The sequence below is a fragment of the Octopus sinensis genome, linkage group LG10 (assembly GCF_006345805.1).
Source record: "Octopus sinensis linkage group LG10, ASM634580v1, whole genome shotgun sequence".
In the NCBI taxonomy this organism is placed as follows: Eukaryota; Metazoa; Mollusca; class Cephalopoda; order Octopoda; family Octopodidae; genus Octopus; species Octopus sinensis.
This window is the reverse complement of record NC_043006.1, coordinates 6,202,347-6,230,155: the sequence shown is the minus strand read 5'-3', so window position 1 is coordinate 6,230,155 and position 27,809 is coordinate 6,202,347. Positions and strand designations below refer to the sequence as shown.

The window sequence follows — 27,809 nt, the reverse complement described above, 5'->3', positions numbered from 1 at the left end:
CAATAACGTCATTGGAAGTATGATGTATATTCTTATCAAAGCAGACAGGAAATGAATAACCAATGAAACTAGGACAACAGAAGAAGACAAGTTAATGTAATTGGTAACAAAGAATTTTTCACACAAGTTACTTTAGAGTCTCTTTTGCTTTGCTTTCCTAAACTGCTGTAAAATACTGCAGCAGAAAGAAGTTTTAACATAAACTTCCAAGTTACTGGATAGCCTCTGCTCAGCTGACCTGTCAAAGTGAGTTTTTAATTTAGTTTACACATTCAGTGTTGACTTATTTTCTTTTATATTTGTCCTTTTCACACACACACACACACACACACATACACACACATTCTCTTGCTATTTTATTTAGTACTATGAGTGACCGAAAGAAACAATGTCCATAACCTACGTCCTTAGATTATTATATATCGAAATTTAAGCAGTGATTTTACAAACTAAATATATTACTTAAATTGGGTAATCTGGGGACTTAATCAGGAGATGAGATGGAGCAACAATGGCCCTTTTTTTTCAGGCCTTGGAAATTACTAATGTAAAGGGACATTGGTATGTCTTTAAACCTGGCCCCAATACTTGCAACACACTGAACTCCACTAAAGAAACTCAAAGGCCTAGTGGTGGCAAAATTGTTAGAATGCTGGGCAAGACACTTGGTGGAATTTTACCCATCTTTATATTCTAAGTTCAAATCCCACTGATGTTGACTTCACCTTTTATCTTTTTTGGGGGTCAATGAAATAAATACCAGTTGATCACTAGGGTTGATGCAACCAACTTACCCCTCCCCTAAAATTGCTGGCCTGGTGCCAAAATTTGAAACCAATATGATACTATGAGTTTGGCAAAACAAAAAGTTTCTGGTTTCTTTTTTAATATTGCAATTTATTAAAGATTTTGACAGAGCACTTTATATTAGGGAAACATAAAATATTCTTTATATATTTTCCTATGCCTCTTGCCATAGAGATTGAGGAGTGTTCTTGAAAGATTATTGAAATATATCAATTAACAAGGAATCAAAACGTCGATATTTTTGTAGATTAGAATTGGATTTTCCAAGTATGGGGGGGATCCCCAACCCACCACCTAAATGTAAGTTATCAATCAAGTTGGTTCAGTTACCTCAAAATTGTTGTCCCTTACAAGAGATCAATATGTTTGTACCATCAAGATCAGTGGTTCTCATCTCCTTTTGGCCTGTGAACCACTTTAATACCTATTTTATTCAGGTGGACCCTCATAGCGATTTGATGTTTAAAATGTCCTATTATATCTCTATGATTATATATTATCAGGTACCAAAATATTTTGTGTCAAAATATTTTGTGTATTGTAGAATTATAAGCAATTTCTTGCGCACAATTTTTAACAAACAAAATCTTCTATGGACCCCAGTTGAGAACCACTGATCTACATAGGTGGTTTATTTGAGAAAAGTACTTGAGTTAGAATTCATTTCCCCACAGCATTTTCCTAGGCTCTTATAAATGGTGCCATTTTCTCAATGTAACCGAGTATGAGCTTTTTTTTTTTTTTTTTTTGTTTGAGAGACTGAGAAATTTATTAATTTGCATAGAAACAGGAAAGGTTTGGCATAAAGAAGGGTTTCTGGCCTTAGAAAACTCTACCACAAGGTGGTCTCATGTGACTGAGCATGGAAGAGTAGATGTTAAAACAAGGGTGATGATGACAACGACAACGACGACAATGATGATGACAATAACAGTAATAACAATGACAATGATGATGATGAATTACTTGTATTTCATACAATTAGGAAGAAAATCAAATTATGAAACACTTAATTAAACAATCCCAACATTTAAAGGATGGTCTATTCATACTGTTTTTCTGCTAAGGAACCACAAATATAGGTCTCTCAAGATGTATGTTAAGATTAAACATTTGTACAGGATGTGACATTGATAGCAAAGAAGTATGGAACTATCACAGGACCACTAATAATGAGAAGAAGTGACCATATCATTCTCAGACTCTCTCTCAAAATGGAGAAGTTTATTCCATTTATAATGAGTCGTAGAAAAATGGCAAGAAGAAAGAATAAACATAATGATGATTTGAATTAAGGTTCATCATCATCATCATCATCATCATCGTTTAACGGCCGCTTTCCATGCTAGCACGGGTTGGATGGTTCAACTGGGATCTGGGAAGCCAGAAGGCTGCACCAGGCCAGTCAGATCTGGCGGTGTTTCTACAGCTGGATGCCCTTCCTAACGCCAACCACTCCATGAGTGTAGTGGGTGCTTTTTATGTGCCACCGACACAGGTGCCAGACGAGGCTGGCAAACGGCTATGCTCGGATGGTGTTTTTTTTTGTGCCACCGACACAGGTGCCACGCTCGGATGGTGTTTTTTTTTGTGCCACTGACACAGATGCCAGATGAGGCTGGTGAACAGCCACACTTGGATGGTGGTTTTTACGTGCCACCGGCACGGAGGCAAGGCAAGGCTAGCACGGCCACGATCGGATGGTGTTTGTTACGTGCCACCAGCACGGAGGCCAGTTGATGCGGTGCTGGCTAAGGCCACATTCGGATGGTTTTCTTATGTGCCACCGGCACTGGTACCACAAAAATACAAATTCCATTGATGTTCATCGATTTTGATTTGAAGGTTCAAGTTTAATATACTTGTGTCACCAATGACCAAGCCTTTAGATTCATTTGTATTGAATTCTTGGCAGGCGTAGGAGTGGCTGTGTGGTAAGTAGCTTGCTTATGAACCACATAGTTCCGGGTTCAGTCCCACTGCGTGGCAACTTGGGCAAGTGTCTTCTACTATGGCCCCAGGCCGACCAAAGGCTTGTGAGTGGATTTGGTAGATGGAAACTAAAAGAAGCCTGTCGTATATATGTATATACATATATATAAATATGTGTGTGCATGTGTGTGTGTATATGTTTGTGTGTCTGTGTTTGTCCCCCCCCCCACCACCACCACCACCACCAACATCACTTGACAACCGATGCTGGTGTGTTTACGTCCCTATAACTTAGCGGTTCGGCAAAAGACACCGATAGAATAAGTACTAGGCTTACAAAGAATAAGTCCTGAGGTCGATTTGCTCGACTAAAGGTGGTGCTCCAGCATGGCCACAGTCAAATGACTGAAACAAGTAAAAGAGAGTAACTGCCAGACGAGATGGTGAAGATGCCGACGACCGCTTTGTTCAAAGCCTCCCTGGACCTCAAGTGGCCTGAACTCTTTACATGAACACCACCCTGTATTTAACTCCATGTCCCCCTACATGGCCTTGCTATTTGCTTTTGAGCCAAATTAACTAACTAACTAACATCTATCTATTTATAATAAGAGGTCTAGTTTGGATTTGAAACCTGAACTCTTGGTTCACGGACTTTAAATCTCAGCACATTTGCAAGCTGGTGTTTTTAATTTAATTTCTTCTGTAGGTGAGTAACAAAACCAAACATATCCTTTTAATCCTCTTGACCCTGTTATTTGTGACTTTTTTCTAATGGACTGCCATAATGACAAAGGTTGGTAATTTAGTTGGTGCCTGGCATCAAATCACAGAAGCAGTGGTAGAAATGAGTCACTGCAACCGGTCAGCAATAGCAATGGAGGCACAATGGCCCAATGTTTAGGGCAGCGGACTCGCGGTTGGAGGATCGCGGTTTCGATTCCCAGACCGGGCGTTGCGTGTGTTTATTGAGCGAAAACCCCATGAGGCTCCAGCAGGGGGTGGTGGCAACCCCTGTTCTACTCTTTTGCTCCAACTTTCTCTCACTCTTTCTTCCTGTTTCTTGTCTCCGACTTCCTACGCAACCGCTGAGCCTGGATGCGCATTCGTCCATCCGTCGATGCTCTCGGTGTCGGGGGTTGACCTGCTTTCTCTTCTGCGGGTCTTACGAATAGCAAAGGATCACGTTTCGGACTTCTCCCACTCTGGGATGAAGACCGCTTCGCTCAACAAACAAACAAACAAATCAGCAATCGCAAACACCATTGCCATTGATGGCTGCTTTAGTTGGTCACTTATAAAGAGAGTTACAACCATTAAGTTGTTTAATGTAACACACATGCATACACACACACAGACACAAATACAGGGATGCATTTGTGTCCACCAACCGATTTCTTGTTATTGCTTAGACAATATTCCTGGAATTGTTACTGTTAAGCTGACAATTGTAGTTTTTATGAAGATAAACATATTTTGATATTTGAAAGGAAACTTTGGCAATGAGTTGACAATCATTAGCATGCTGGTTAAAGGTGGTGAGCTGGCAGAAACGTTAGCATGCCGGGCAAAATGCTTAGCGGTATTTCGTCTGCCACTACGTTCTGGGTTCGAATTCCGCCGAGGTCGACTTTGCCTTTCATCCTTTCGGGGTCGATAAATTAAGTACCAGTTATGCACTGGGGTCGATGTAATCGACTTAATACCAATGTCTGTCCTTGTTTGTCCCCTCTGTGTTTAGCCCCTTGTGGGTAGTAAAGAAATAGGTATTTCGTCTGCCGCTACATTCTGAGTTCAAATTCCACTGAGGTTGACTTTGCCTTTCATCCTTTCGGGGTCGATTAAATAAGTACCAGTTATGCACTGGGGTCGATATAATCGACTTAATCCGTTTGTCTGTCCTTGTTTGTCCCCTCTGTGTGTAGCCCCTTGTGGGTAGTAAAGAAATAGGTATTTTGTCTGTTGTTACGTTCTGAGTTCAAATTCCGCCAAGGTCAACTTTGCCTTTCATCCTTTCGGGGTCGATTAAATAAGTACCAGTTATGCACTGGGGTCGATATAATCGACTTAATCCGTTTGTCTGTCCTTGTTTGTCCCCTCCGTGTTTAACCCCATGTGGGTAGTAAAGAAATAGGTATTTTGTCTGCCGCTACTTTCTGAGTTCAAATTCCACTGAGGTTGACTTTGCCTTTCATCCATTTGGGGTCGATTAAATAAGTACCAGTTATGCACTGGGGTCGATGTAATCGACTTAATCCGTTTGTCTGTCCTTGTTTGTCCCCTCCGTGTTTAACCCCATGTGGGTAGTAAAGAAATAAGAATCATTAGCATGCTGGGCAAAATACTTAACATTTAGTCTGTCTTTTACACTCTGAATTCAAATTCCACCAAGGTCAACTCAGCCTTTAATCCCTCTGGGGCCGATAAAATAAGCACCAGTTGAGTACTGGGGGTCAACGTAATTGACTTCCTACCTCCCCTGAAACTGCTGGCCTTGTACCAAAGTTTGCAATCAATGTTTTAAAAGAAATTCATTGATTTATTCTTTCATAAGACATTTTTATTCTTTTTAGGTGTAGGAGTGGCTGTGTGGTAAGTAGCTTGCTTACCAACCATATGGTTCCGGGTTCAGTCCCACTGCATGGAACCTTGGGCAAGTGTCTTCTACTATAGCCTTGGGCCGACCAAAGCCTTGTGAATGGATTTGGTAGAGGGAAACTAAAAGAAGCCCGTCGTATGTATGTGTGTGTGTCTGTGTTTATCCCCCCAACATCGCTCGACAACCTATGCTCGTGTGTTTACGTCCCCGTAACTTAGTGGTTCGGCAAAAGAGACTGATAGAATAAGTTCTAGGCTTACAAAGAATAAGTCCTGGGGTCGATTTGCTCAACTAAAAGCGGTGCTCCAGCATGGCCACAGTCAAATGACTGAAACAAATAAAAGAGTAAAAGAGTAAAAAAAAGAGCAACAACAGTCAATATACCAATTCTTGATGTTTAGTTCAGTAACTGTAATGTGAAAAAAAAAAAGTATGTTTTTTTTTTCTGTTTTAGGACATCATGAAGCTCATTGTTTTGGCAGTATTTCTCTGCATGGTTATAAATTTTGGTAAGTAACTATAATACAAGTATTTAATAATAATAATAATGAAATTATTGTATACAGTGCTCAGGTGCACCACAACTTGTCAAAAGTGCGTATAAAACATATGCAGTAATGTACAAATGTCTGGGAAGTGAACAGTGTATGAGTCAGATACATGCTTGCGTGTGTATGGAAGGGAGAAAGATCAGGTGTAGTGTTGGCGAATCTCAGGAAGCATGGAAGTTTCGAAGGATGCAGTGCTCTGACAACTAACAACTGATGCCGGCAGTTTGTTCCATATTTCAGCAACTCTTAGCGTGAAAAAACTTTTTTCGAAATTAATAGGAGCTGTGCTGTTTTCTGACTTTGTAAACATCTCCACGAGTGTTAGACAGGTGGAGTTTGAAAAGGTACTCAGAGTTATTGTTAGTAATAATAATAATAATAATAATAATAATGAAATTATTGTATACAGTGCTCAGGTGCACCACAACTTGTCAAAAGTGCGTATAAAGCATATACAGTAATGTACAAATGTCTGGGAAGTGAACAGTGTATGAGTCAGATAGATGCTTGCGTGTGTATGGAAGGGAGAAAATCAGGTGTAGTGTGGGCAAATCTCAGGAAGCATGGAAGTTTTGAAGGATGCAGTGCTCCAACAACTAACAACTGATGCCGGCAGTTTGTTCCATGCTTCAGCAACTCTTAGCGTGAAAAAATGTTTCCGAAAGTCATGGAAGGAGCTGTGCTGTTTTCTGACTTTGTAAACATGTCCACGGGTGTTAGACAGGTGGAGTTTGTTTAGCAGTAGATAAAGTTTCTGTGATAGAGTTATTGAATGTTATATTCTCAGTTTTATTATAAACATTTACAAACTTGTTTTTTTTTTCAAAGACCAATGGTTTTGCTCAAAAAATCAATTATCTTGTCTCTCTATAGTAGACAAACTTGTCTAAATTTATAAAATTTATTGGTTGACATTATAATTTAACCCTTTAGTGTTCAAATTAATATGTCAGAAGTAATCCTTATTCATTTACATTTAAAAAAATTAATCTGGTATTATCTTGTAGCTTCAAGATTTGAAAGATGTAATTGTTTATTTTTAGAATGACATTGCAGGGTAGGTGTGAGATACTGGTTCTGGCCAGTTTGAGCATAAAATGAGTAGACTATTTGGGCCGGATATAGCCGGTTTAAACACTAAAGGGTTAAGTTGAATTGTTCAAGTGACAGCATCCATATGGAAGAGCAGTTGATAACTCTTTAATTGATAACTGTTTTATGCCACCAGGGCTTTCACCAACTTGCCCTCTGAGTCCCCAAAGGTCATCCTCAAGCTTGACCTTAAGTTGCTTTTAACTCCATCAGTCGAGACATCATCCTCCACACAGTAAGGGAAAATTCCCCACCACTTTATCACTTTGCTTGGCAAGCCTATCAGGAGCCCTGCTAGACTCCATCTGCTTCTGCAGTCTAACAGGGTGATCCACTTGGTCCTGCCCAATTCGCATTGGGTATTAATGATGTTACCTCGATGGGAGCCGACCTTGACCTAAATGTCTGGCACCTCGATGATGCTTCTTTGGGAGGCCCTCCTGACAAGGTACTTGCAACTGTGAGGACAATGATTGAGGAACTTGGTCATAGGGGTCTTAGTGTTAACAGCTCCAAATGCAAGCTCTGGTGCTTCAACCGCCCAGCTTTGCATGAGCAGACTACTAAACTATTTGTTGACTCTTTCCCCTCAATAGCAATTCCTTCTTCATCAGCATGGTGCTCCCTTAGAGCTCTAATTACTGACCTAGCTTTCAAGTCCATCTTTAAATCCAAAATGAAAAACCTTGAACAACTTTTAAAAGCCTTGAAGTAAGTGAGCCCCACCAAGATCTTTTGGTACTTAGGAATTACTTGTCAATTCCTAAGCTATTGTATTTTCTGAGAGTTGGACCCTCTTACAGATTCCTGTTGTCCCTTCAATACTTTGATGACCTAATCTTCAGGAAACTTGAATGCTTGGTCAATGTCAAACTCTCTCCAGACTCCCACAACCAAGCTGCTTTGCCCAAATGGTTTGGGGGTCTAGGTCTGCGCAAGTGCTCATCTTTATATCTTCCCTGTTGTCTTTCCTCCACCCACACTTGCTCCTCTTTAGAAGGCAACATCCTCACCTCTCCAGCATGGACTAATTCCAACAGAGAGATGGATTAAGCTCTATTACAGTGGAGAGAGCTGGGTTTGTCAGTTCTGGTTACAGTGGAGGATAGACAGAAACAGAGAGTATGGGACAGTCTGCATTCAAGTGCCACTTTCAGCTCTCTCCTTGTAATAGGGCAAAATTCTCAGGGGACTGGATTGACGACCTGCCAATGGCCAACATTGGAGGTCTACTCAGTCTGTCCAGATGATCTCTGCATCTCCATCACACTCAGAGTGGGAGCTGACGTCTGTAGGGGACTCGGATGCCGCTGTGGTAGGCCCCTCAACCCAACAGGTCTTTAAGGTCTGTCTTGCCACCTAAATGCTGGTCACTTCACTTGTCACACCAAGCTAAACCCTAATCCTTAAGCCGATCCTGGCTCGGATTAATATCCCCTCAGTTCTGGAGCTGTCAGGGTTATCCAGAAGTGATGGAAAGAGGCCAGATGGTCTTATCCTCTGTCCCTGGGTTAGAGGTAGATGCCTCATTTGGGATGCCACAGTCTGTGACTCCTTTTCTCCCTCCCACATCCTGGATGCTGCAGTTAATGGGAGGGTCACTGCTTCCATAGCCAAATGGAAGAAAATTCTGAAGTATCAGGATCTAACAGCGAACTATCTCTTCCAACCTGTGGCATTTGAGACGTTTGGAGGGACTGGGCCACTAACTGCAGAGTTCTTGTCAATATTGGTAGCTTGCCTCAGCGAGGTGCCAGGTGATGCCCATGAAGGTGCTTGGCTTTCTCAATGCCTAAGCCTCGCCATCACCTATGGTAATGCTGCAAGCATGCTGGGTTGCTTCAGTGGTTTCCATTAAACCTTGTGGTGTGTGACTAGTTGCTGTGATAAAAAAATTTGCGCACAAATGGTTTTGACGTAAATACATGCTTATGTTAATTTTAAAATTTGTCAGCAAAATCTTATAAAATGACAAAGTTCTAAAAGACGTACATGTTTATATGTTATATGCGAAAATAAAAATTTTCCATATATAGACATTAAAAAAGAAATTCCCAGAAGCAGTGCCAACTGCTACACCATTATAGAAAGGAGGATTGTGGTCTGCATTGATAAATATTAGTTCAATAAGTATTTTAAATAAGTTGGTGAGTTTGGCAGAATCGTTAACATGCCTGGCAAAATGCTTAGCGGTATTTCATCTGCCACTACGTTCTGAGTTCAAATTCTGCCAAGGTCGACTTTGCCTTTCATCCTTTCAGGATCGATTAAATAAGTACCAGTTACACACTGGGGTCGATATAATTGACTTAATCCATTTGTCCTTGTTTGTCCCCTCTGTGTTTAGCCCCCTGTGGGAAGTAAAGAAATAAGTATTTCGTCTGCCGCTACGTTCTGAGTTCAAATTCCACCAAGGTCGACTTTGCCTTTCATCCTTTCAGAAGCGATTAAATAAGTACCAGTGATGTAATGGAGGTTGATGTAATCAACTTAATCCCTTTGTCTGCCCTTGTTTGTCTCCTCTATGTTTAGCTCCCCTGTGGGTAATAAATAAATAAATAAAGTACTTTTAATAAAAAAAAAAGGGAAAAAAAAAATATAATGTTAGTGTAGTATAAGAAGAAAAGAATTCTATTATTGGGGTCAAGGTCATTTTTGAATTAAATCTTATGGTTCTGATGGATGAATTCTGGGTACATATGTTAAGGAGATGTGTGTAAGAATGGAGATGTTGAATCATCTGGAATACTGCAGGCCAACTTAGTTTTAAGCTTTGATAAGTTTTAATTTCTAATACATTTAAATAAAAGTTTCATGTATCATATCCATTTTTTAATGAAAAATAAATTTAGAGTAAAATTCAACAAAACCACTTTTTAGTTTTGTAGTGACACCATTTTGGAAGTCTTCAGCACACATGCACAGAGTTGGATTTCTTCCGGGCGGCTTGCCGGAAGTTCCCTCATGCACATGTGCAGAGAACTAGCAGCAGCAAAATTTCCCTTTCTCGAAGCTGACAGTCAAACGGAAAGGACATGTTTTAGCTGCCACCATGTGGCGATGCTACACTATGCTGGAACGAGACAGGATTTGGTTCGCTCCATTTGACCACTGCGACTAGTTCCTAGGCTACAGATTCAACCTGAAAGAAATGCATGCCAGCGCCGCCTTGACTGGCTTCCATGTTGGTGGCACGTAAAAAGCACCCACTACACACATGGAGTGGTTGGCATTAGGAAGGGCATCCAGCCGTAGAAACATTGCCAGATCAGACTGGAGCCTGGTGCAGCCTCCTGGCTTCCCAGACCCCTGTCAAATCGTCCAACCCATACTAGTATGGAAAACGGGCGTTAAACGATGATGATGATGATGATGATGATGACGATGATGATGATACTGCGAATTCAGAAATTAAAATATTTTATTCTGTTTGAAGATATTCGGAAGTCTTGGCTTTTCCTTCGATAAATAATTTAATGTAAGGGGATGAAAGCTGCCCCCCCCCAATGTTACAGACCTTTCATCTTGTTACAGTTTTAATTTGTTGTATTCTCATTGATTGAGCAGATTTATGATCAAAGATGACTCAACTGTAATCATCAATGGTATATTCAACCACAATGTATCTTGACCATGTCATCCAGTGTTTCCTTCCTTTTTAAAAAATAGTAGAATGTGATTTGGGAGGCATTTGGTTGTTATTTGCAGCAGGTTGAGTAATGACATAGTTACCACGTCAATGGTTCGAGTTTTTGACTCGTGACACTCAGTAACATATCTTATATGTATTTAACAAACAATTAATGTAACAATATCTTTCATGTTATTACATTTTCCAAAATATATGCATTTACATTATTTCAACAACAAAATGGAAAATATCTGTTTTAACATTAGAATACCGAGACTTTCTAATTATTATTTTGGTAACAAAAGTTAATTTGCTTTGCACCCTTAATATAACATCCTTCAGTGAATTGTCTCTGCTTCAATAAAAGATGGCTTTTTGTCTATTCAAAACAAAATGTTTTGCAAGAATTTCATCACCGTTAAATTCTACTAATCAATGATGCTACCATGATGTAATAAAAGAAAACATTCCTGTCTTTGATATGATAATAATTCAAATTTTCTCATCTTATTGCTACTTCAGATACCTGTTTGGGAACTGCAGATGGAAACACCATTTTTAAGAGAGCAATACGACCGTAAGAAATAAAATTTTTAAGCTCTGAAGATTACAATTTTATATTTGAACAATTGTATAATATACTAGCATTGCTCGGTTTTGTTTTGACCCTTTAGAATTGGAATTTTCGAAAAGTAAAAATTTGGCATTATGTAGCTTGTTATTCTCTTTAAGTGAACATTTTTCTGGTTGAAATACACTGAAAAATGGTGACACAGCAGTCAAAAAATCGTAAAAAATAGGGGTTTTCATAGAAAAAAAGCACCTTTTTGATGTAAGTAATTTTTGGTGTTAACATACTCTCAATTTTGGTCAACTTGCACTGCAGGGTCTCGGGGGAGATAGTGTTAGTTGAAGGCTACCAAAGTGCCATACACAGACAACTTCAGCTTTATATATAGAGAGATTTGAAGATGACAATAACTTTAATACGCTTTTAAAAAAAGGGAGATAATTTTCCAGATTTTTAACTTAATTTTTAGAAATGGACTTTTTTAAAAAAAGTACATTCAGCTATTCCTGACTTAAACGTTTCTCCTCTCATTAAGGCTTCCCATGTTTTTCTATTCTGACATTTAGGAATGTCCTAGTCTTTCCTACAGAAGACCTTTTACAAATGCTTGTGTAGGTTTAATTTTAGAAAGGATTCTTTAAAATGTGTTACTTTTGAATAACCTGACTGCCTTTCTATCTGTCTGTCTTGCTATCTATAGATGCTGTGTTTCTCTCTGTCTCCGTCTCTAGCCCACACCTACAAAAAAAAAAAACTAATTTCAGAATATTTGAATATAAAATATGAGATATAAAGTAAGTCATTTTTTATGTAGTAGAAAATTAAGATAAACCATCTTGCTTCACATTTATAAGAAGGGCTGCTGGAATAAATCACAAGTTATATGGAAATGCTGTTGAGAAATTACTCAATATTATATTCAATACAATTTTAATACAATTTCAGTTTGTTTTTATTTTGCAAATAGTTTTTAAAGATACTCTTTATTTTAAGTTTAATGTATGTCCTCACTTTTGTTATCCATTATCTACATTTTAGGAGAAATTTGAGAATCAATCTTAGAGCTGGTGAGAGAATATATAAACGTTTAGGCCGATATCTACTGATTATATGTAGTGAGAAGGATGAAGATGTTGGCTTGATGAATATCATAGATGAGGCACACATGGGTAATTATTCTTTAATTTGGAAATTTTAGTCAGAAGTTTGTATTTGTTTAGAACATTCTACTATTTTTCTATATCAATAATTTTTGACATCTATATATAAAAAACAAAGGACGTGTCTGTGTGCATATGTGTGTGTGTGTAATACGTATGCATTTCTACAGTTTTCAACCAATTTTTACCAAACTTTATACACATATTACTTATATGCCAAGGATAGTCATGGACTATATTTTGCCCTGAGCTCCCATGTAATGCGAGAAACTGACCTGGTTTTTCACATGGGTTTTTCTGTAAAAACTGCAGTTTTCAACCGATTCTCTCCCTTTGACTTCTGCAGTGATCAAATGATTCTTTCTCTGTTTCTCTTCTCTTTCTCACTTACATCCTCTGCAATTCTTCTTTCTCTGTCATGTGTAAATATCTTTGCCGTCATGCTGTTTGCATGTTCTCCCTACAACATTACTTATTAAAAATTTTTTGCACTCTGTCTATTTAAATACACTATTTACATTTCTCTCTCTATTGAAAACTGTTGTGATACAGCAGATAAGCCTTCATTACTAACCAATGGGAATTCAACCATGCCACTGAGTATTCATGCATTAGAAAAAGATATCCTAAAGTGGCTCAAGTTTGTTCACTCAGCCCATTTTCTTCTACAGTTAATTTGCTGAAATGGGGTTTGTAATTTCTGTCTACAAATTAACTTCTTCGTGTGAAATAATATTGTTGCACTTTATTCTTTCACTTTTAATTCTAATGTAATAAGACTTGTTTCACTTTATGTGTGTGTGCTTGCGTGTTCAATACGTATGAAATAGTAAAGGACGTTTTATATCACGACAACAATGTCACATATATGAGTGTGCATGTGTCCTGAATGTACGTGTGTGGGTGTATGAGTGTGTAAGTTTCTCTGACTGTGTGCGTGTTTCCGCATTAAGTACATTATTAAACACACACACACACATCTATACATAGATATACACATGTGACAACTGACATGCGTGAATGTATGTCTGTATGTGTCTCTCTTACTATATGTATATGAATGTGTGCCTGTGAGTGTGTTTGTGTGCCTGTTACGTATGTTACTAAACGCGCACATACATCACCACATATACAGCTGGAGAACAGCTGGAGGTGAAACTCTTGACAAAAAACAATTACGTGGAAGGCCCAAGTTATATACATCTCTAATGTTCATTCAACATTTCATAATTATTGCAGCAGTTGCAAAGTATTTACAATTTGCTTCTATTTCGTTAATTTACACTGCATGCAAACATATCGACATACAACATACAACTGCTAACAAAAATAGAGATCAATGTATATTATTATTATTACAATGACAGGACACGTGTTATCTTGTTTCTGAATTATAAGTTAGTTATTAAAGCCGGTTATTGACGAGAATTTGCCTGGCGGATAATATTGTTTTGCAAAATTACCTATTAAAGGATGGCAAATAATCCTATTTGCTAAAGAAATTTGAAACCATGGTATAACCGCTAATAAAAATAACAAGGTAAAAGTTTTTATTTTTCATTTACTTCGAAAATTGCTATTAAATCGGGGTTTTGGCCATGTTGGCTGCTATTTCTAGCATGTAAAAATTACCTGTTAAAGGGTAGTTTTCTTTTGTGTTTAAATGTACACTATTTTAAAATATGAATATGTCGTCTATTGACTATTTATACATGCTGGGCTACAGGTGGTGATATTTATAACGAATATTTGCTACCCTGTATATGTATATATATATATATATATAAATATATATATATATATATATATATATATATATATATATATATATATATATATATATACACATATATATATATAAATATATATATATAAATACAGGGTGCGGTGAATATACAGTCGTCTAAATTACATAAAAATGAAAATAACACTGACTGCCCCAGCATGACCACAGCTCATGAGCTTAAACTAGATCAAATCAATCAAATTATCTCATATTAACAGATATATTTACCAAAATTAGATAAAAGTATTTTGAAATACTAAAATGTAAATTTATTCAATAAAATTGCCATTGGCGTCAACCATAGCCTTCAGATGACTTCAGAATCTCCTGCAACTCTTCTGGATGGTGAATGCCACCATAATCCTTGCTTTCAGTTCATCTTCAGTATTATAAGGAGTTTTGTTGGTCTCTAGCTCAGCTGCGCTCCACACCTTATAATCAAGAGGGTTCCATTCAGGGGAGTTAAGTGGCCAGATCTTAAGGGTGATGTGGTCGCAGAAGTTGTCTGACAACCATCACTGGGTTCTCCTGCTTGTGTGGCATGGTGCAGAATCCTGTTGCCAGACATAGGGTCTTCCAGCAGCCACCCTCTTGACCCAGGGTAACACTACCTCCTCCAGGCACTTGATGAAGGCCTCCGTGTTAAGTGTGAGCCCATGTAGGAAGATGAATGGAGGCATAACATCGCCATCATGAGTGATCGCTCCAAACACCATGATGTTGACTGGTTGTTTGGTTTTTATCACTCTCAGTTCATGTTTTGAGGACATGGCAAACCAATGCTTGTACTGTGTGTGCACCATCTGTATGTATCGTTGCTTCTGGTGTGAACGCCAAACAGTACAGCATGTTGTTTCCAAATATCTAGTAGAGTGAATTGTGTCATGATGCTGTTTTTCTCACAGACAGTCCCCAACCAACCCTACAATACTGTGTAGTTGATAAAATCAAAAACAGACAATGCCCATGCATAAAATTAAAAATAGTAACAATTTACCCATCACACCCTGTATATATATATATATATATATATATTATATAATTAGGGCTTAGTAAAATAAATTACTTTGCCACATACTGAACTTAGTAGAAATATCAGCCAAAAAAAATTTTTTTAGCTATTTCTACTACTTAAAGAAAATTTCTCTCAGATAATGTTTACTCCAGACAGCTCACGAAGGTTTGGAGGTAAATACAGAAAAATATCACAAGTACATATATATATATATATACTACAAAATTAGAGAATGGAGAAACATACTTAAATCAATAAAACATCAACTATCCGATGATACCCAATCAATACTTTAATACACCATTACATGTGAGTAAAGGCATTATACAAAATGAGATATACAGTATGCATATTATATTTGAAATTTTTTACTTATATCTCTTTATCTTTTTACTATTACTGTATATCTCATTTTGTATAATGCCTTTACTCATATGTAATGGTGTATTAAAGTATTGATTGGGTATCATCGGATAGTTGATGTTTTATTGATTTAAGTATGTTTCTCCATTCTCTAATTTTGTAGTATTGATTTACGGTAATATTATTACCTTTACCCATATAATACAATAGATGTATTAATCTTGTTGGGTACCTATCTGGCAGTATATTGGATATATATTATCCCATGGTGGGTTGAATTTTCAACCCCTATCTCATTTTATATATATATATATATATATATATAAAATACAAAAATGGGACAAGAACACAAAACATCCAGACAGACGATACAAAGAACACAAGGACGGGTCATTCGGAGTTTTCTTTCCTCAGTTGAATTCCAGATTATCTTTGCAATTTTGGCTGGTTATACTTGAGATTGCTCCAATTTGGCCAGCCCCAAGAAAAAAAAAGGTAAGAGCATTAGATTCCTTGGAAGAAAGCAGCGAATGTATATGGAAACAAGGACAGAAAAAAAACTGGAGAAATGTTACACAAATACGAATGCATGTAACAGGACATAACAACAGGTGTCTTTCGACTAAGGACAAATTAAATTAAGCTGGTGTGTGGGTAAGTAAAGCCTTATGACAGGCACATAAGATTTGGCAGGCAGAGGGAGGAATATAGATGTTGCATGGATGGTAGTCGAACCAAGAAAGAAAGGTCAGGCTTGGCCAAACACTAGTTACGTGGGGAGAGTAGAGTGAGAGGTAGAGGTAGAGGGATAGAAGAATTAAGAGGGGTGAAAAAAATGAAAGGGACACAGTGAAATGAAAAGAGGAGGGAAAGTGAGCTTGAAGAGAAGGTCAGGAAATGTGAGAGAGGGGGAAACGAAAAATGAAGAGTGGAATGAATGAAGAAGGTCTGAAAGGGCTGACAGAAAGAATGAAAGAATAGAAAGAATAATAGAGTTGTACATAAATTAGACATATGTATATAATTACATATAAGAGACCAAAGTGTACGTACGCCGCAATGTTTTTATATATAAAAAATACAAAATGGGACAAGAACGCAAAACTTCCAGACAGTTAGGTGATACAAGAAAGGGGACAACAAAACATCCAGACAGGTGATACAAAGAAAACAAGGATGGGTCATTCGGAGTTTTCTTTCCTCAGTTGAGTTCCAGATTATCTTTGCAATTATATATCTATATATATAACGTGGCCGATGCCAGTGCCGCCTTGACTGGCTTCTATGCCGGTGGCACGTAAAAACCACCAACTGATCGTGACTGCTGCCAGACTCCCCTGGCACCTGAGCTGGTGGCATGTAAAAAGCACCCACTACACTCACGGAGTGGTTGGCGTTAGGAAGGGCATCCAGCTGTAGAAACTCTGCCAGATCAGATTGGAGCCTGGTGCAGCCTCCAGACAGTTAGGTGACATAAAAAAGGGACAACAAAACATCCAGATAGACGATACAAAGAAAACAAGGATGGGTCATTCGGAGTTTTCTTTCCTCAGTCGAGTTCCAGATTAGCTGCAGGGCTGTTTCAAGTTCCAGTATTTATTTTAGATTGGTTTCTGTGGCGGAATGCCTTTTTTAATCCCTACCACATTACAATGTGCATTAGGAGTTTTTCGTGTTTTTGTGTATAACACACTGGTACTTGTGAGGTCAGCAAGTAACTTAAAAAAAGTTTAAGACCCGTTACCTGAATGGGAGTGTATTGACAGTGGGACCAGTGGTTTTATGCCAGGTGTTAAAAGACTAAAGTATGATAGAGGGGCAAGCATAAGTAGTTTGCTTTAGGGGAGATTCATGGTAATTTTGCATTATATAAAGGTGTGGAAGGGACTAGCTGGGAAGAAATTAGAAATGGTGTCAATGACATGTCAGAGTGAACTGTCAGTGTACAAGAAGGTGAATATAGGAAAAAAAGGATCTTTTTACTTTGACTGGCAGATTTTAAAAATAATTTCTTTGTAACTAAACACTTTTTAACTTCGTATACTGGTAGAATGTGTTACATAAAACATCTTTTTCTCTTGGCTTTCTTGAGAAAATTCTGTAGTTTGTAAGCTATTTGTTGTTTAATTTCTTGCATTTCGGCAATTTTAACCAATCAATGACGTCTATTGAGGTGAATACAATATCTGCCGTATTTTGTACAAATGACGTTTTTGAAATGCCCAAAGTACAAATGAGGGATGAAATATGTGCAATTCTATTCTCATATAATTACAGCAACTAAGAAGATAATGCCATAGTTAGAAGTGTGATGGAGGAACGGAAGTCACAAAGATAAGTTATTGGGAAGGCTTAAAGACTTGGGTCCAAGGAGTAGGCATTGATATAAACAATATATTGGGTCATCCCATAAATAATGCATTTTTTTTTCAATTGCATGAACTAAGAGTTGAAGGGGACAGGATAAACTGTGTCAACTTCCTATAAAAGCAGGTAGTTACTTGCCTTGTACTTATTCTTAGTGCAAGTTTTGAAGAGTGCAGTTATGGTTATTTTTTCAAAGCTTTAATGGAAATGACAAAGGAGCATAATCAGCTTATTTTGCTTTATGAAAAGTGTGAAGAATATTAATGCAGTATATTAGGGGGGGGGGCTCTGAAAAGGGTCTCAGGGAGTAGGGTCCCTGCCTTGCTGAGCTAGTTTTCCACTACATTTTAAAAAAATTGTGGCAGAGGCCTTGGTCTCAAGACCACTCATGTCTAATAAACTGAGGTTAGGGGTAAGCAAGGGCATGATCCCTGTAGAAAATCCAGCTAAAAAAAAAGCCTCATGACAGCAAAGGAGAATGGGTACCAGCCAGCCCAAAGATTGGGGGTGGGCTGCACCTGCTTACCTCGGTTGCTACGGCATTGAGGTAGATCCGGTCACCCCTGTTAACGGGGGCAAACCCAGATTTAAAACACTGGATGATGATGATGATGATGATGATGATATACAAGGATGGGACAATAAGTGTAAACCAGTGTCAACAGTGGCGCAGGAGTGGCTGTGTGGTAAGTAGCTTGCTTACCAACCACATGGTTCCGGGTTCAGTCCCACTGCGTGGCACCTTGGGCAAGTGTCTTCTGCTATAGCCCCAGGCCGACCAATGCCTTGTGAGTGGATTTGGTAGATGGAAACTGAAAAAAGCCTGTCGTATATATGTATATATATGTATATATATGTGTGTGTGTGTGTGTGTGTTTGTCCCCCTAGCATTGCTTGACAACCGATGCTGGTGTGTTTACGTCCCCGTCACTTAGTGATTCGGCAAAAGAGACTGATAGAATACGTACTGGGCTTACAAAGAATAAGTCCCGGGGTCGATTTGCTTGACTAAAGGCGGTGCTCCAGCATGGCCGCAGTCAAATGACTGAAACAAGTAAAAGAGTAAAAGAGAAAGAGAGAGTGTTTTCAGAAATTCTGAGCCAGAAACTACAGCTTAGGAGACGAGCCATGTCCTGGAAGATCTGTAGAGCTCGGTGAGGATGTCCTGCAACCCATGGTGGAACAAAATCCTGTCGTATCTATTGAGGAACTAGCAAAGAAACTTGGATTTAGCCATTCAACCTTTCATTGATACCTGCATGCTATTGGAAAAATCATCAAATTGGCTCAATGGGTTCCAAGTCTAATCATGGGCAGAGAGCAAATGTGTGCTCTTCTTTGCTGTCAAGTCTCATGAATGAACTTATTTTGCCCCACCCACCATATTCACTGGACATTGCTCCATCTGATTAACATTTATTCTTCAGTCTTCAAAATTATTTGGACAGAAAAAGTATGAATTCCGTAGATGAGGTCAGAGCAGTACTGGAAGAGTATTTTTCATCACAGACAAGTGAATTTTGAAAGAGGGGCCTTGCAAGTCTACCAGATAGATGGAAGAGCATTGTAGAAAAGGAAGGAGAGTATATTTTAGATTATAAAAAGAACTTTGTTTATCTTAATTTTGAAAAATAAAATAAATATAAAAAACCCACATTATTTATGGGATGACCCAATATATGAGCACATATAATCTTTACATTTATATATAAATTCATTTTTAGGTCATGTTTACAAAAAGGATGAACTTAGGAAGTTTTTGAATCGCCCAAAGTCTGTTTTACCCTCTACAAAGATAAAAGTTGCTAGTATGGAGAAAGATAATGTTAATATGCTAATAGCTTATATGACCCATGCATGTAATGAGAATTAGTACAAAATGTTTGGTTTAAATTAACTTTTGAGGACTTTAAAGATGGTAAGTATCATATGATTTCATATTTGAGTAATTCTGAGGATCGGAAGAAAAAATAATTTTTCCATGGTATATTATAAGGTGGTATCAAAACATAAGGCGGCGAGCTGGCAGAAATGCTAGCACGCCAGGCGAAATGCTGAGCAGTATTTCGTCTGCCGTTACCTTCTGAGTTCAAATTCCGCCGAGGTCGACTTTGCCTTTCATCCTTTCGGGGTCGATAAATTAAGGACCAATCATGCACTGGGGTCGATGTAATCGACTTAATCCGTTTGTCTGTCCTTGTTTGTCCTCTCTGTGTTTAGCCCCTTGTGGGCAGTAAAGAAAAAGGTATCAAAACGTTCCTATCAAAACTAGTTATGTTTAATCAAACAAATGAGCTATTTATGTAAGTTTTAACATCATTTCCTTTTAAATAGACATCTTGTGCCACAGTACACCAGTCCCAGCATTCTTGCCACTTTTGGATTGTGGTCTGGAAGACGTTTTCCACAAGTGGGTTGAGGACCTTCTGCAATTCACTTGGATCTTGACAACAGCGACCTTTGAGCTGCATTATCATTTTCGAGAAGAGACGGAAGTCCACAGGTGCTAAATCTGGTGAATAGGGTGAGTGTGGAAGTGATACCCTGTTGTTTTGGGCGAGAAACTCATGAGTGAGGAGAACTCAGTGACAGGGTACATTGTTGACATGAAGAATCCAATTATTCATGTCCCACAGATCCAGTCGCTTTTGCCAAATGTTCTCCCTCAGATGCTTGGAACCATTGCAGTAGAACTCAGGATCGATGGTCTGGCCTTGGACAAATTCTTGATGCACAATACCACATTTCTGGGGTGACGCTTGTTGCATGTCTTCCAGATCGCTCATCATCTTCCCAGGATGTTCTTCTACTTTTGAATTTCTTGTACTTGTGGCGACATTCACCCTGGGCGGGTTGAATCGGCTTCTTCTTTGGAAGAAGTTTTGTGGGAATATGTGGATTTCACAAGTGGTCCCCAACAATCCCGCATGTAGAGACATCCTGTTTGCTGCAGATTGTCCACAGATGCAGTGACAGAACAACCGAGGAGCCGCCGGTTGCCGAAACAGACACTCCGAGGATTTCACCGAGGATTTGCCGGGTTGTGGCCCTAATACCACTCGGTGTCAGACCAATCCACCTTGGGTGGCCCTACCAGGAACTGAAGTTCCCGACGGCATAGCTCTGACACTACCCGTTGCCAGCATCCCCACCACGGTGAGGAGGGGATGGATTTTGGGGAGGCAAAGTGTCTTTTGAAGTACCCATGCCACTCTAAACATTGTGTACAACCCATTGCCTCATTGCCATAAGCTTGCTGAAGCATGCTCAATGTCTCCGTAGCACACTTCCCAAGTTTAACACAAACTTTCACATTGGCTCTTTGCTCCAGTCTTTGGCAAAATTGCAGAATACAGCCTACAGATGATCACAAAAATGCAAATTTCAGCTTGCGGAGTAAACACAGCAATGTCACATGGCACACTGCCTCATGAAGGTCACTTCTAGCTCTCACTGCACATGCAACTGTGTGCTGCCATCTGTTGGTGAACAACAAAACTTGTCTGTAAACATTATTTACATTTGACGGATATTTGTCCTCATCTTGTTTGTTAATACGTTTCGGCTGATATACCCTCCAGCCTTCATCATGTGTCTTGCAGAAATTTCAAACCTGGGTTCTCATTCCTATGGTATTTCTCGATTGGATTGCAAGACAGCATGTGAGAGAAAATTGTGATGTCACAGGATGTGTCATGCAAGAGAGACGTTTGCACTGGTATGGTCATGTACTACGGATGGATGAGGAGAGCTGTGTGAAGAAGTGCCATTCCCAAACAGTTGAAGGAATCTGGGGTAGAGGTAGACCCAGGAAGACATAGGATGAGGTAATGAAGCATAACCTTTAAACATTGGGCCTCACAGAGGCAATGACGAAAGACCAAGACCTCAGGAGATATGCTGTGACTGCGAAGACCCAGCAAATAAAGTGAGTTCATGACTGTATCCTACACCAGTTTTGCATATCCAGTCCCAGCTCATTCAAAGTACCTTGGATCGTTGGGCAACCTGCTGTGCTTGAGGAGACCTATTGAGTCAAGTACATCAACATCAACTTCAAAATGAAAATCAAATGGAAATTGCAGTTGTGACACCCGTGCTGGTGGCATGTAAAATGCACCAACCGATCGTGACCGTTGCCAGCCTTCTCTGGCCCCTGTGCCGCTGGCACATAAAAAGCTCCCATTACACTCACGGAGTGGTTGGCATTAGGGAGGGCACCCAGCTGTAGAAACCACTGCCAGATCAGACTAGAGCCTGGTGCAGTCTCCTGACTTCCCAGAACCATGCTAGCATGGAAAACGGACATTTTTACTGCCTGGAATTGAACTCGGAACCTTGGGGTTAGTAGCCCACACTTTTAACCACCATGCCATATGCCCATGGGCAATAATGGAGTGAATTTTAGGGTTTATAAATCTAATATTTTCCTATCCTTCCTGAATACCAGTTCCCATATGCTACTCATATCTGCACTCAGTCTGCTTAGAGGTTGTTGTCTCCTAGCATATGTATTTTCGTATTTTCCAGTGGTGTTCTCTATTATTTAAACTTCATCCCACAGGGGGAGCTGGTCTCCATTTTTTCATACATGATCAGCTATATTGATATCTCCTCGTGTCACAGCTTTGCGATATTCCTCTACCCTTATTTTGAGGGGTCGGCATGTTTCGCCTTTGTATAACCTACCACAGTTGCATGGGATGGAGTACATGCAGTCTTTGGTCATATTCTCTTCTATTGGTGGTTTTACTCGAAGGAGATATTTGTGAAGTGTTGTATTACTCTTGAATACTGTCCTGATGTCATATGGGCAACATAGCTTTTGCATCATTTTGGAGAGGCCTTTCACAAAGGTTAGACAGACTGTGGACAGTTTATTGGTTTCATCCTCTCTTTTCTTCATAATTGGATTGGAGAGTATGTTTTTGGGGTAGTTGTTGCTCAATAAGTTGTTAATGAGCCTGATCATTTCTTCATGGTGTATACAACTATCACTACTTATATTCTTTGCTCAATGTTTCAGGCACTGAGCAATCCTTCTCTTTACAATGTATGGATGGTGGGAATTGAAGTTAAAGTATCGTCCAGTGAAGGTCGGCTTGCGGTATACTGATGTCCTGAATCCATACTTGGTGTATGTTATTAATATGTCCAGGAATGCCAGCTGATTGTCTTTTGCCTTTTCCGTTGTGAACTCTATGAATGGCTTTATTGAGTATACATGATCTAACAGCACTTGGACATCTTCCTAGTGGGGCCAGAGTATAAAGGTGTTATCAACATATCCCAGCATAGGGTTGGTTTTAGTGGTGTTGATCCTAAAGCCAAATTCTCAAAGTATTCCGTTTAATACATTGGCTATTATTGATGATAATGCCGAACCTCTAGCTAAACCCTCTTCTTGTCGATATATATCAGTGTCCATACTGAAGTAGGTAGTTTCTACAGAGAAGGTCAACATTTCTATCAAGTTTCTTATTGGTATACTAGTGTGTTCTTTTAGATGGGTGTCTGTCACTAGTTTTCCTTGTATCACCGATAGTGCTTCACCAGTTGGGACTTTGGTGAACAGACTTATCACATCTAGACTCACCATCTGGTTCGATTCAATTCTGATCAATTCTGTGAAGTGGGTGGAATTCTTCACGTACGATGTTGACTTTCCTGCTAATGGACTGATTATATCCACAAGGAAGCGGCTCAGTTGATGACGTGCTGAACCTCTACAGCTCACTATAAGTCTTAATGGAATACCATCCTTGTGAATCTTAGGGAGACTGTACATGTGTGGTAGTTTACTGAAGTGTTGAATCAGTTGTCAGTACTTCATTGGTGTAAAGTGATCCTTGTTCTTGATCAAGATCTGTGACTTCCTCTCTGTTTTTGAGAGTTGGGTCTTTCTATTCTTTGCTGTAGCTACCATCACTTATGATACTTGCCAATTTTTCAGAGTAGTCAGACTTGTCCATCACCACTGTAGCATTTCCCTTGTCCGCTGGAAGTATTATGATGGAATTTTCACTCTGTAGTCTTTTGATAGCGAACTTTTCTTCCTTAGTGATGCTTTGTTCGGAAAGTTTCACTTTTTCTAGTACCTGTCTCATCTAGTTCATCTACCTGAGCTTTTGGCATCTTTATGGCTATCTCTTCAATAAGGGCTATTATATACATATACATAAATATATATATATACACACACTCACACATACTTATATACATACATATATATACACACATATACACACATATATACACATATATATATACACATATATATATACACACACATATATACACATATATATTCAACGAAGTCATGTCTTGTCCTTACCTTCGGAACGCGGAGTAGATGAAACAGGGACAACTGAAGAAGGGGAATATTCCTTGTGTTGTATGTCTTGTACTCTGTTTTGTCATTGTTTTAAAAAAATTCGTTATCATGTTTTCGTTTCTCATTGTGTTCAACGTTTTTTTGATGTCCGGTACCTATATATCCATATAGATGTAAGTATGTACATATATGTATGTATATATGCATATATTTATATATTATTTATATTATTATATGATCGAATGCCACGCATCCTTTTCCAAGTAAGTTTTATCTTCATAATTATGATGTGCACTCTTCAACTTTTACTATTTCTCCTCTGTCTATCTTTCTCCCCCTCTTGTTCTTCATCCTTTCTGGTTTTCTCTCCCACACTTGCCTATTCTTCTCCTCTCCCCTTCACCATTCCCTCTCTCTTACTCCTCCTCCTCGACTCTCTCATCACTGACACATGATTAGTGGGAAGCCATCTTTCCAACTGCTATCTTCACCAAGACAAGACCGCTTATCCTGTCTCCTCAAGCATCCAGAATAATTTTTCCACATCGTTTATTTTTTTTACTGTGCTATTCTCTTTGTTCTGTCTTTTACTGTTTTTACTGTCTTGTTTTGTTCTTACTGTCCTGTTCTTCTTACCACTTTTACCCCTCTGCAAAAAAATTCCAAATTTTATTTAATTTGCTTTGCGGGAAGGACTGTTTCAACGAAGTCGCATCTTGTCCTTACCTTCGAAGCACAGAGTAGACAAAACAGGGACAACTGAAGAAGGGGAATATTCCTTGAGTTGTATGTCTTGTACACTGTTTTTTTGTTGTTTGAAAAAAGTTCGTTTCCATGTTTTCGTTTTTCATTGTGTTCAACGTTTTTTTGATGTCCTGTAACCATATATGCATGTATATATATATACATATAGATGTAGGTATGTACATATATGTATGTATATATGCATATATTTATATTTTTTATATTATTATATACATATATATATATATACATATATATATATATATACATATATATATATACATACATACATATACATTCATACATAGACATACATACATATATATATACACATATATATACATACTAGCTTCATTTCTTTCGAGGCTACGCATGTCCTCTGCAGTCATGGCCCATGTTTCACTCCCGTGAAGCATGGTGGTTCACACACATGCATCATACAATCTACCTTTCACACTGAGCGAGAGGCCCTTTGTCACCAGTAGGGGTAGGAGCTTTCTAAACTTTGCCCAGGCTATTCTTATTCTAGTGGTAACGTTCTCAGAGCATCCACCCCCCACTACTAACTTGGTCAGCTAGGTAGCGGAAGCTATTATCTACTTCTAGTTTCTTCCCCTGGAGTGTCATGGAATCTGTTTTCTGAGCATCTGTGGTGTTTATTGTCCCTGTGCATCTGCCGCACACAAAAGCTGTCTTCTCAGTTAATCTTCCTTTGATGTTGCTGCACCTCTTATGTGTCCATAGCTTACACTGGGTACATCTTATGGAGTTTCTACCTACACCTTTTCTACAGATCAAGCAGGGCCACCTGCCTGAGGAGGTGTGTGATGAGTTCGCCTTCCTACTTACTAGAACTTTGGTCTTTGCTACACTGACACTGCATGGACCCTAAGTAAGGCATGTGTGAAATTTGAATTAAATCTGTTGGGTAGTTCTCCAGTTTTAGTGATGCACACCTACATACATATAGACAGGCACAAATTCTCAGTTTTATATATATATATGTGTCTGTGTGTGTATATATGTGTATGTGTGTGTGTCTCTATTTCTGTGGGATGACGTCAGCAGCTGGGGAGCTGACCGGAAGAGGAAGGGGCAGGAGTGACGCACTCACAGGCAGGGGAGCATTGGCCTTTCGATTGGGGTAAGCCGACAGAGTTAGACGTGTGAGCGCTTTATCAAGGTAGGGGAAAAGCAGCTGCTATTTCTAGCATTCGGGTCAGGCCACATGGAAGGGTGCATTACCACTGGAGATGTCTCGGTCGACGAAGAGGAGGGAGGTGTCCTTATTTCAAATTTCCCGCATGCACCACAGTTTCTTCCCCTGCTATCGCTTGACAACCAATGTTGCTGTGTTTGTGTCCCCGTAACTTAGCCGTTTGGCAAAACACACCAATAGAGTAAGTACTTACGAAGAATAAATCCTGAGGTTGATTTCTTTGACTAAAGGTGGTGCTCCAGCATGGCTGCAGTCACATGACCGAAACAAGTAAAACTATAAATAACTATACTATTTTAATCCTGAGTAACACCAGGTATCTCTGCTAATATGTGTGTGTGCATGCATGCATGTATGTATGTATGTATATATATAGACGCAGGAGTGGCTGTGTGGTAAGTAGCTTGTTTACCAACCACATGGTTCCGGGTTCAGTCCCACTGCGTGGCATCTTGGGCAAGTGTCTTCTGCTATAGCCCCAGGCCGACCAATACCTTGTGAGTGGATTTGGTAGACAGAAACTGAAAGAAGCCGGTTGTATATATGTATATATATATATATATATATGTTTGTGTGTGTGTGTTTGTCCCTCTAGCATTGCTTGACAACCGATGCTGGTGTGTTTACGTCCCCGTCACCTAGCGGTTCGGCAAAAGAGACCGATAGAATAAGTACTGGGCTTACAAAGAATGAGTCCCGGGGTCGATTCGCTCGACTAAAGGTGGTGTTCCAGCATGGCTGCAGTCAAATGACTGAAACAAGTAAAAGTGTGTAAAAGAGAGAGAGTATATATATATATATAGGTACTGTAAATTTAGGGTGAATACTTGATAAGTGTAAGCACCTGTATATGCCAGATAGTGGCAGAGGTGAAAGACAATATATGGTAATACTACATGTACTCTTTGGAATAACAATGTGTGTGGCTGAAGAGAGCTTTAAACCATATTTTATATCAATTATACACTGATGTAAGAACGGATTATTTATAAAGCTTGAAACACGTGTACCGCGATATCCTTTGTGTTCTGTTTTTAATTTTATTTGATGTACATATATATATACACACACACACATATATATATATATATATATATATATATATATACATACATGTATGTATATATATATATATATATATATATATACATACATGTATATATTCATATCATTTTAATTATTTTAGGTCGCATTCTCAATCAAGATGAAATCAGGAAGTTTTTGTACAATCCAAAGCAGTATTACCCAGGTACGAGGCTGGTATTTGCTGGTATTAAAAAAAAATCTGAACTTGAAGGCTTAATAGCATATATAATCCAATCATGCAAGCAGTATTAAATAAAAATTTGGATTAAATCAATTTTTGAAGTAGACAAGTATCAAATGATTTTACATCTGTTTTTCCTGTATTACCCTGGCCAGGGTAATTCTGAGCATCAAAGAAAAAGACAGTTTTTACCTGCTGCATTATAAAGTAACTATTCTCAATGATTTTCAACTTAAAAACCAGGAATCTAATTTACCTTATGTTTGAGTATACTGACATTTTCAGTGTTATTGTAAGCTATTCTTAGAGATAAAGTTTAAATATCTTTCTACCACTGTCTCTCTTTCTTAGAGATTAAAGAATATTTCTCA

General features: G+C 38.7%; 1 protein-coding gene across 3 annotated transcripts; it reads left to right on the top strand.

The window, feature by feature from the left end:
* Window positions 1-27,809, top strand: LOC115216643 (cytochrome c). 3 transcript variants are annotated; one of them, XM_036506273.1, is made up of 5 exons: window positions 1-246; window positions 5,793-5,847; window positions 11,135-11,189; window positions 12,222-12,352; window positions 19,599-19,852. In XM_036506273.1, exons 2-5 carry the CDS (start codon window positions 5,799-5,801, stop codon window positions 19,745-19,747), a joined length of 384 nt encoding a protein of 127 aa, XP_036362166.1. In that variant the 5' UTR covers window positions 1-246; window positions 5,793-5,798; the 3' UTR covers window positions 19,748-19,852. The 3 variants fall into 3 exon arrangements, with proteins under 3 accessions (XP_036362166.1, XP_029641992.1, XP_036362165.1); XM_029786132.2 differs by lacking the exon at window positions 19,599-19,852 and adding an exon at window positions 27,358-27,809 and having other exon boundaries at window positions 21-246; XM_036506272.1 differs by lacking the exons at window positions 1-246; window positions 19,599-19,852 and adding exons at window positions 3,387-3,448; window positions 27,358-27,809.

Coding starts and splice junctions, on each gene's coding strand:
- LOC115216643 (XM_029786132.2), top strand. CDS start 5,799: ATGAAGCTCATTGTTTTGGCAGTATTTCTCTGCATGGTTATAAATTTT. Junction 5,848..11,134: donor CTGCATGGTTATAAATTTTG/GTAAGTAACTAT, acceptor TTGCTACTTCAG/ATACCTGTTTGGGAACTGCA. Junction 12,353..27,357: donor CATAGATGAGGCACACATGG/GTAATTATTCTT, acceptor TAATTATTTTAG/GTCGCATTCTCAATCAAGAT.